We start from the raw sequence: 11,049 nt of genomic DNA, 5'->3' as shown, positions 1-11,049 counted from the left end.
GATTGATGTTTGGATCACGTTTATCTGCACACGCCATCTTAAAATTACTCAATAATATGGTCAGAAAATGATATTTTTTGGTAAATAGATGGGGTCAAAGACCTGGAACAATAGAAAAGAAAGAAAAAAGGCAACGAGAGGCCTTACACTCACCTCTCATCCTAAAGCAGCCAAAACAATCAAAGCAGATCTTCTACATAATATCAAGGAAAAAATATAAAAAATGTACAAACCTAAAGGGAGGTTCTGACCTTTTTTGCAAGAGAGTCAGCCACACAATTACCTTCACGAAGAGTATGGTTCCAAATTATATCTGACACCCGTCTAGCGAGGATATGAATATCTTGTAGAAGGGGCATACATGGATGATACGTTGGGCAGCCGTTCTTGATGAATTTAATACTCGTTTGAGAATCAGTTTCAACGATGATATGGTTTATACCATTTGCCACAGCAATTTGGAGGCCTTTAACCACACCCTACAGCTCCGCCTGCATGATTGAGCAACTTCCGAGATTACACAAAAATGCTTTTAAAATTTTTCCCAAGTTGTCTCTAAAGATGCCACCATAAGCAGCACTGTTATTTTGATCACAATAAGAGCCATCTATGTTTAATTTCACAAATCCTTCAAGAAGGGGGTTCCATCGAATGAGGGAATCCTGACTGGTTTGGGAGTCCGAAGCAGGGGACCCTTGGTAAAAGACCTAAGGATTTCCTTTGTATAGGCCTGAATGGGTATAACTGCGGCAACTTGGGAGGTGAATTTCCCTTCAAACACCAGCAAGTTACGAAAGTTCCAGATAGAGGAGGTGACAACCCCGAACACGCAGCTCCAGTTATCCCTCTTGGAGAGGTTTGACACGATCCAGTCATTAATATTAAGGTTAAAGAAATGTGCTCTATACTCCTTTGGCATAATGTTTCTCCAGATGCTTCTAGCATAAAAACAATCCCAGAGGAGACAATCCAAGATTTCATCATTCTCATTGCAGCGAGGATAGGTTGCTATATTTGTCATATGGCGTCTTAACCTTGAAACATTTGTAAGAAGCGCATCATTTATGACCAGCTGTAAAAAATATCTGATTCTTTCTGGTCCTCTCCACTTCTAGATCAAGTTGAAGCTAGGATTTGGCGAGGCTGGATTCTCAATCAGTGACTGATAGGTAGACTTGAGATTAAAAGTACCCTCATTGGAGAGGGCCCATGCAATCTAATCCTCCTCTTTCCATGGGGAGGGAGCTGCCATAGCCATGATGCTCGTAACAATCTCATTCAGTAGCCACTCTCGGAGTCTCATTTCATCCCAATGACCTGAAATAGCAAGAAAATCATTCAGAGATATATTGGCTTCAAAGGAATTTGTTACCTAAGTGGTATGCCGCCGCAGTCCAGCTTTCAGAACCTAGTTGTGTTCCCAAAAATTTATGCTTTGCCCATTTCTAATTCTCCAAATAGTGTTGCTTTTCACATCATTCCAAACTTGGCAAACTCCTTTCCAAAGGTTGGAATCCCTATTCCTTTTTCTGACTTCTGGTACAATATCACCACCACATATATATTTAGATCTTAATACTTTTGTCTAGAGGCTGTTTTTGTTTTCAACTAAACCCCATCTGACTTTCATCATATAGTCTCGGTTCAGATCTCTCGTGTGCCAAATGCCTAACTCACCTGAATTTTTCGAATCCTTAATCTTCCTCAAAAAGTTGGAATGGGCCGGAAACGTGATATGAACGACATGTATATATAAGCCGCGTCCACTCTTATCTTGTTTATCGTGTAAATGAGATAAATTTATATATATCTTGTTTACATTGTAAACTAGATATACACGTGTCATTTGATCTGTCTTATCTCATTTACACTGTAAATGAAATATGAGATGCAACGTATTTTCGTAATTATTTTACAAATTATTTATTTCAATAAATAAAATATTTTTTATTTATTTAAAAAAATTGCTCATTAAAAAGATATGATTAAAATAATCCAAATTTTTAATACTTAAAAGAATACATACAAATTTAATTTTAAATTCGCAACAGGTACAAAAAATATGTATATTTAATTTTTTTAATACTTAGAAGAGTATATCAAAATTTTATTTAAATTTATTCAACTTACAATTCTTTTGATTTGACATCTTCTTCCACCACTTATTTAAATCTCTGGTTTATTGATTTTTCTTCCTATAAATTAGATTTGAAACCGCCCATTATTCTGTTTAAAAAGTAACTACGCGCAAAAAAATAAAATATTGAAATAATGTAGGGAGAGTCTCGCTCTTCGCTCCTCTAGGAAAATAGCCCCCAGTTTCAAATCCTCGTACTCCCGCTCTTCACTCTTTCTAGGGAACGTGAGAACTTGTTGTTTCAAATTCTCCTCAGAAGATAATAGTGGTTTCAAACACAATTTAGTGGGAACATGATGCATGAAAAATTGGAAAACATGAAAAACCGTATTTAGTGGGAGAGGATTTTGACGCTAACAAAACAAATACAATTTCTGTAACTACTTCTATATTTGATTTTTTTTTTAATTTAATGATACAACGTTAATATTCCATTCTATCTAAATAATAGCAAAATATATGAATTTTTTTAAATCGATCTAAATTAAATTATTAATATTTTTATTATTTTAAAAATTATATTTTTAAACCTATAAAAATGATATTTTTATACTTACAAATACATATCTCGTTTACAGTGTAAAAGAGATATATAGAGTACGTCTATTCTCACATATTACGTGATATGAGTTTAAAAAGTTGTATCTTATCTCATTTATAATGTAAACGAAATATACTCATAATTAATTCGTATATACGGTAAACGAGATAAGTAATAAGATGCAAAAATATAAATGGTGTCCAAATTATCTATATTAATAAATAAAATATTTATTTAAAGAAAAAATCTGCTAATTTGTGGACCATTTTGTAGTTACTACTTACTAGATTTGTCTATTTAGTAAAATAATTTTTATAATTATATTGTTGGATATTTTGAAAAGTAACTTCCATTTCTATCCACCAAAGTTGAAAACGCTGATACATTTATCCATAGAAAAAGGAAATTACCATTTGTATCCATGAAACATGGCTTCCACACAATAAAATTATCCAAAGACTAAAATATTATCTAAAAACTCCAAATTACCCTTATTATCATCGGCATCATCTTTTTCTCTCCGCACTAACTACTCCATCACCCTTATCTGCTCATCTCCTTACCACCACCACCACTACCACCACCACCACCACCATCATTAACCCCATCCTCTCTCTCCTTCCATTTTCTGAGCTCGTCACCGCCGCTAGAGTCCTTCAACTCTGCCAACTCCTTTCTCTCTCTCTCTCTCTCTCTCTTTCTCTCTCCCCCCTTTCTGTATTTTGCTTCTCTCTCTTTTGTTTCTTCGAATCCTTAACTCCAAAATAAATCTTTCATACAGCATGGCTGACAATAATCTCTTGCCATATCTCATATTTAAAAACTCACTTAAAATAGAAATCCTAGAAAAAGGGCTTCCTTTAGAATCGACATACAAGTTAAAACGAGAAGATAAGCACAAACACATAAAAAGAGGCGTCATTAAATGAAGAAAAGAACGAAAATAGAAAATTATAGTTATGGGATTTCAGATTCTGCATTGATTGAGTTATGAAAAGGGGAAGAAAATAAAAACAGAAAACTCATGACGGTGAAGGGTGTGGATGAGTTGGGCCACGAAAGTAACAGAAAAAAAGTTGAAAGAGGTGATAGTGACTGTTATGGGAGTGCCATCTTTAAAATTGCAGTGTCTTCTCCGCTATTTGAAATCACACTGCAACTACAAATTTCTTCCTTCTCAATTCCATAGTATTTGCTTCTCATGTAGATCTGTCACTGTCTTTTTCGTTTTTCTTCTTTGCTTTTACTGTTATTGTTGTTGTTGTTGTTGTTGCTGCTGCTGTTGCTTTATATGAAGAAGATAACGATGGAGGTATAGTGGTGATGGTAGTGATAGTGATAAAGGAAATATGGTGGTGGTGCCCTTGAACTTAGAGTTTAGCTCAAGTGAGGATTGCTGAATTCATTCAATTCCCCACATGGCCTGTTTGGGTTTTGCAATTGATTTGTTGCAAGGGCATTAGGTGGTAGTACTCTGTTCTGAGTTCAATGAATAGTTGAAAACGATGATGATAATGGTAATTTGAAATTTTTAGGTGATTTTTTAGTGTTTAGATAATTTTATTATGCGGAACCCATGTTTTATGGATACAAATAGTAATTTTCTTCTTGTATAGATAAATGTATTAGCATTTTCAATTTTTGTGAATAAAAATAGTAGTTTATTCATATTTTGAATGATAGAATATTTAAGGGTTAAATACTTATATAATAACATTGTTAGTGTGAATAAATACCATAAATGCTAATAGACATATCATATTAATTTTATTTCAAATATATATAGTGTAAAACTCTTCTATTATGCATAATTGCATCTGATAAACATGAAGTATTCTTTTAACGGCAATAAATACAAGAAAGAAAAAACTTTTTACTTCAAAGTAATAACATATCAACTCAGTTTTTTTAAGTCAAAATTAAAAGGAAGATGTAAGAGTGATGAGAATTATAACGTATGAAGGTTATTTCTTGTTTTTTTTAGATAAATATTAGAAATATTAATCTAATTCATATTTTATAAAAATTTATAAATAATTATTTAAATATTCATAGATGTTCTTAGCAAAAAATACTAATAATTCACTGATTTATTTAAGTTCTTATATCAGTTGTGAAATCAATTTTAGCAATAGTTTATTTGATAGTATTCATACGTCCAAATCAACAGAATAAAATCTTCTAGTATTCTTAATAATGAGCTAATTTTGAAATTAGAGTACCCATTATATATGCTTAAAATTTTGATAATTCTTTATGTCTGTGCTACAAACCTACAATACAAGATTGGTAGTTTTTAAGCTTGGAAATCATGTAACCGAAAGCAAGGACTTAACCAAGAAAAATAAAGGAATTTTTTTATGAAAAAAGTTTATAAAACAGAAAAATTTATTATTTTTTGTCATTATTTTTAGTCATTAATATACTTTTAGTCTATATTTTTAAATATTAATAATTAATTACTAATTAAAAATAATAATTTTTTTTGGTATAAATAATATAAAATTCTATTAATTCTTTACTATCCTTCTTGTTTTATTTCAAGAATGAGTGAATGACACACCTAACATTCGCCTCCCATAAATTCTAGAGAAAGTAATTTCCTATTATGTTCTCTTTGGCCATAACAATAAACAAAAGTCAAGGTAAGCTTTTATCAAGGGTTAGACTGTTATTGAAGAAATATATGGCGAATCATATCTAGAAAAGGTTTGAAAATTATAATAATTTGTAACGTGAATGGAGAATTTTGCAACATTAGAAACAATGTATCCTATTAAATACCCATGCTTAGGAAGATTTTATTCCCACCATGAAAGGTGTGAATATTGAATAGCACATTATCATGTAACATAAAGTAAGCTAAAATATCAAAATATTAATACACCCATCAATTGTTAAATCTAAAAATTAATTGAATTAGTTGAATAACCAATTTATTCGAACGCTTAAATAAGTATTTAAAGTTTGAATTCTACTTTCGAATTTAAAAATAACGTGAATAATAAAAAAATTTATATGTATGGGATTCCTTTGGGTTTTAAAAGGCAAAGAGATCAGATCCCATCCAATAAAATAGAGCTGTACGCAAGAGTCAAATCCGGGGACATGGATATTTCCGAGTTCCAACGCTACAAGAGCAAGATATGCAAAAAGATTTCACCTTTCCCTTTAAATTATTTATTTATCAATTTCTGAAAAACAAAATAATATTCTTTCTTGTATTTTAATATTTTCATTTTCATTATATACAAAAGGGAGGCACGCAAAAGCTGAAAGATATATAAATAACTAAATAAGAGAAAAATATATTTTTTTCTAGTATTAGTAATTTTTTAAAATATTTTTAATAATTTAATTTTATTTTTAATATTTTTTATTAATTTAATTTTATTTTTAATATTTTTAATTTGTGTAAAAATTATTTTTAAAAATTTTAATTTTTTTAACATTTTATATAAAATTAATATTCAGAAATAATTTTATTATAAATAAAATGAAAATATTATGAACAAAATTAAATATAATTAATATTATAAATATTTTAAAAAAATAAAAAAAAATCAAGAACAAAAAATATAATTTAACTTATAAATAAAAATAAATATTAAAATATCAAGGAAAGTAGATGAGAACAAAATCCAAGAGAGAGAATGATGAAGAAGCTGTTGAGCTGTAGTACTCTGTGCACAGCACCGAAACCTTGAAATCCAGAAAATTCGAAGACCCCAAATCGCTCAAATCAACGAAGCTTCTGCAAAGTTTCTTCCTTTACTTGTGATCCCTCTTATCACTGGTTCTCTATTCTCTGGGTCAATTCTCCTCCGATTATTGATCATACTACAAAAGACCCCTTTTTCAATACACATCATCATCATCATCATCATCATCATCACCAGCACTTTGTTGTTTCAGAAGTAAAAAAGAGTTTTTTTTTTTTCCTTTTTGGATTTCTCAGTTGGGTTGGTTCTGTGACACTCAAGGGACACTCAGCTATTGAGTAAGTGAGCTCATACTTGTTGTTTATTTTCCGTAGAGAAATAAAAAGTTTCCTTTCTGTTATTTTGCTCCTATCATCATCACTGTGGTTCTTTCTTGATTATTGATCTTGTTTGTTGTTCCTTTGCATGGTCCCTCCATTGTTAGCTATATGATTGTAATTTGTAATCACAGCCTCTTAATACTTGATAATTTGTTAAGTATCCTTCTTTTTGTTTAGGTTATTGCTGTGATGTTAACACTTTACATTGTTCAGTTGTCATCCCTGCAAAATATCCTATATATAGAATGCTCCTTCTTGCGCTTCTCCTTGTTCAGCTTTGATGATAATCTTGTACTTGACTTCAGATTAATCCTAATTCAATGCTAGTCTCCTTGAATCCTGAGAGTGAGAGTGGTAAAAAAAGAAAGAGAGAAAGAAATATTGAGATGACCACTTTGTGGTTGGAGTCTATTTAGTTTCCGACTTCAAAGCATTCCTTGATCAATAATTTCTTTAGAAATGTAACTGGAATTTGGCATCCTAGGATGATTAGGAAGATGTTTTAGGTGGATATAGTGTAACTTCATAGTTAGTATTACCTGTGACATTGTAGTGCTAGTTCTATATTTCCCTTTTCAATGCTCCTTAAAATTCATGATGCTTCCAGAGCTACAATATTGCATCCTTGTATTCTTTTTGACTTAGTTTGGTATACGTTTTCTTCATTTTCTTGTTTTTTAAATAAATTGAAGTATGCTCACATGTTATTGTTTGGACAGGAATGGGAATATATCTAAGCACACCCAAAACTGAAAAGTTTTCTGAAGATGGTGAAAATGACCGTCTTAGATATGGTTTATCATCCATGCAAGGCTGGCGTGCAACAATGGAAGATGCTGTGAGTAATAATTGAAAAATTGCTAGGTTTTTATATATTGAATCTGCCAATGCATTCTGAACCTGTTTGACAACTTTAGTCTAGTTGCATTGAATTGTTTGCTGGATTGCGGCAGCATTGGTTCCTGCTTCATTTAGCCTTCCGAAATGTTGGTGTATTTTCAATGATGTTGTTTAAGGATTGACAAGATACACTTTTTATGTTGTATGAAATTAATCTGTTGCAAAAATAGACAGGAGGAACCAAGAATTATATGCTAATAGTTATTTCTTTTGTGAGCTAATTTCTCTTTTTTTTAACGTTCTATACTCTGATCTAAGGCATTCATGGTGGGCATCGTGATTTGTTAGTCATTCTTTTTGTTATTGTTTTTGACAGCATCTGATGTTAGTAGTGTATTTGTTGAAGTAGCATGCTGAATAAGCTTTGGCTTATATTTTGGTTGAAAGATGCTGTTGTTTTTAGGGGACTAGAAGATATATATGCGAATATACTGCAATTTCGGATTTTAATTTTTCATGATTTTTATTCTATTCAGTGATAATCTTTCCATTTTTCCACCCTTTTGTTAGCATGCTGCATATACTGATCTGGATGATTCTACTTCGTTTTTTGGTGTCTACGATGGGCATGGAGGTATGTAAGATCTGTAATAGCTTGTCTACTTGGATTGATGATAGAATGCCTTTTTTACTACAAGTGATAAATTACCAATGGCTTGTTTTACTCTGTATATTTCATGCCTTTTGGAAAATATTTAAACCTCCTATTCCTGCCTCTTCTGCGGTGGTTGCAAAATTTTAGGTAAGGTGGTTGCAAAGTTTTGTGCAAAGTTTCTTCATCAACAGGTGCTCAGAAGTAAAGAATATGCAGATGGAGATATAGGAACCTCTCTTCAGAAAGCATTTCTAAGGTTAGACGAAAAGGGGGCCTCATACTATGCTTAATGACAATTTTCTCTGTCCTTATAACAGGAACTTGTTTTCTAAATATGTTTAGTATCAGCTGTTTTCGGTACCATCTAAAACCTTTGTTTGGATCATGAGGGTCTCACACACAGTCTGTTTGAAATGTTTCACACACTCCGGTTATTAGTGTTGTGTATTGTTTAATTTATTGCATTATCTGAGCTATTGCACTATATCTTCTGTCTCCTGGTCTAATCGAGACAGAAGAAAATGTGGTCACCGAATCCGTCTCGAAAGGAAGTTATGAACTGGTTCTTCTGATATTATGCAGAATGGATGACATGATGCGTGGTCAAAGGGGATGGAGGGAATTATCAGTGTTGGGGGATAAGATAAACAAGTTTACTGGAATGATAGAAGGGTTGATTTGGTCTCCAAAAGGTACCGATGGTGGTGACCAAGTTGATGATTGGGCTTTTGAGGAGGTAGGTATGACATTTGATTAAGTTTTACTTGATATTGTCTCAGTTTCATTGGATATACTTGGTTTCTCTAGAGGTGCATGTTTTATGTGCGTCTGATAATTTGAAAATTTAGTAAACATCTCCCTTTATATAGTTTACTTTTCTTTTTTGGCATTCTTTAATTTGATTTTGTTTACTGTATTTAGGGACCTCATGCTGATTTTGCTGGCCCAACTTCAGGAAGCACTGCCTGTGTTGCTGTTATTAGAAACAACCAACTTTTTGTTGCAAATGCTGGTGATTCGCGTTGTGTAATTTCTCGAAAGGGTCAGGTAACTTTAGAAAAACGAAATTCTTGAATTTTGATTAAGCTTTCACTGCTTACACAAGTACTGATGAAGTATAAATTGCTCATAATATGCATTGTTTCTTTCTTCCTCCCCGCCCCGGAACACTTCATATATATGTCAAGTTTTAAATGTTACAGATCTTGGTGAGTTATGTAAGATGTTTTACTATGACTCTTCTCTACAGGCATACAATTTGTCTAGAGATCACAAACCTGAGCTTGAGATTGAAAAGGAAAGAATCTTAAAAGCTGGTGGTTTTATTCACGCAGGACGAGTTAATGGAAGTTTAAATCTTGCAAGAGCTATTGGTAACTTTCATACTATGCATCTGACTTTGTAAAGATTAATCAAATAATCTTTTTTAGTATGCTGCTCTTCTTTCAATTTTAACTTGAGTGAGCACAGCTTAGGTATCTAACCTTTAATATTTTATTGCAGGTGACATGGAATTTAAACAGAATAAATTTCTTCCCGCTGAAAAACAAATTGTAACTGCCAATCCAGATATAAACACTGTAAGTTTTTGTTATACAATTCGGCAAATTCGTTTAAGTGGTGCACAGATCCTTGTGACAAGGTTAATTTTGCTGTATCATATAATGAATATTAAGATGCATGATTAGCACTTACTGCGACTCTCGAGTATTTGACTTCAAGCATTCATCTATTATGACTGATGCGTTGTTTTTGTTGCGACATTTATTATAGGTCGACCTTTGTGAAGAAGATGAATTCATGGTCCTAGCTTGTGATGGCATATGGTATTTTTCTTATGCTTTAATATGTGCATTTGATTCTAACTATAATTTGAGTCATTTATGCTGTTTACACTTTACAGTTTACACTGACTGTGTTTGATTCTGAAAAAGATTCTTTCTGCAAACGCTCCTTCACGCCATCGTTCAACGAATAATTTATTTTCTCATGATACTTTTCAGGGATTGCATGTCAAGCCAACAGTTGGTAGATTTTATTCATGAACAATTGCGCTCTGTAAGTTCTCACTTAGTTTTAACGTTTTCTTCAGCATTCAAATAATTAGCCATCATTCTGATTCATGTACTATGCTTATTGGTCTGGAATCTGGATAATGCATCCTCATCAAGTTCTTAACTTAGGGCTTAACTTAGGCTTATCCCATTAGATGGGATCGGCTATATGAATCTAACAACATCATTGCGTCTTGTCCATGAATTGGGATTCGACAAAGTTTTATGTCGGATTTCGAAGGCCAACACAACTCTTCTTTTTTGTTAATGCATCTTCATCGAGTGGTGTGATTACTTTTCGTTGCAGGAAACCAAGCTTTCTGTAGTGTGCGAAAGAGTACTCGATCGGTGTTTGGCTCCATCAACCGCCGGTGGCGAGGGATGCGACAACATGACGATGATCTTGGTGCAGTTCAAGAAGCCAGCTCAATCCAGTGCACCACCGGAAGAGCAGCAATCCTCTGCAAACGAAAAAGCTGAAGAAGCTCATGAACCAAAAGCGGATAGTAGTGAAAGTTAGGGTGTTTTTTCTGAAGCAATAGTGCTCATATGTATTATATTTTATTTTATATCTCATATATAGTGTGCACTGGTGATTACACTGCCTCTGAATGGTCATGTTCCTTTCATCTAACACTACATACAATTATTCTGATCACATAATAGACTCTCTCTCTCTCTCTCTCTCTCTCTCTCTCTCTCTCTCTCTCTCTCTTATAGCTCTTGCACGATATTATAACATGAGATTTTTATTTTATTATTATTAATGGAATACAACAT

General features: G+C 32.6%; 1 protein-coding gene across 1 annotated transcript; it reads left to right on the top strand.

Moving 5' to 3' along the window:
* Positions 1-6,287: 6,287 nt before the first annotated feature.
* Positions 6,288-10,932, top strand: LOC112783191 (probable protein phosphatase 2C 60). The gene is made up of 11 exons (XM_025825999.2): positions 6,288-6,678; positions 7,440-7,558; positions 8,131-8,194; positions 8,363-8,471; positions 8,798-8,951; positions 9,137-9,262; positions 9,465-9,588; positions 9,719-9,795; positions 9,989-10,041; positions 10,219-10,273; positions 10,577-10,932. Exons 2-11 carry the CDS (start codon positions 7,442-7,444, stop codon positions 10,787-10,789), a joined length of 1,092 nt encoding a protein of 363 aa, XP_025681784.1. The 5' UTR covers positions 6,288-6,678; positions 7,440-7,441; the 3' UTR covers positions 10,790-10,932.
* The last annotated feature ends 117 nt before the right edge of the window (positions 10,933-11,049 follow it).

The sequence above is a fragment of the Arachis hypogaea genome, chromosome 20, assembly GCF_003086295.3.
Source record: "Arachis hypogaea cultivar Tifrunner chromosome 20, arahy.Tifrunner.gnm2.J5K5, whole genome shotgun sequence".
NCBI classification, from domain to species: domain Eukaryota; kingdom Viridiplantae; phylum Streptophyta; class Magnoliopsida; order Fabales; family Fabaceae; genus Arachis; species Arachis hypogaea.
Note: the sequence above shows the minus strand (reverse complement) of the source record. Positions and strands in the feature narration are given on the sequence as shown.

Coding starts and splice junctions, on each gene's coding strand:
- LOC112783191 (XM_025825999.2), top strand. CDS start 7,442: ATGGGAATATATCTAAGCACACCCAAAACTGAAAAGTTTTCTGAAGAT. Junction 7,559..8,130: donor GTGCAACAATGGAAGATGCT/GTGAGTAATAAT, acceptor CCCTTTTGTTAG/CATGCTGCATATACTGATCT. Junction 10,274..10,576: donor TTCATGAACAATTGCGCTCT/GTAAGTTCTCAC, acceptor TTTTCGTTGCAG/GAAACCAAGCTTTCTGTAGT.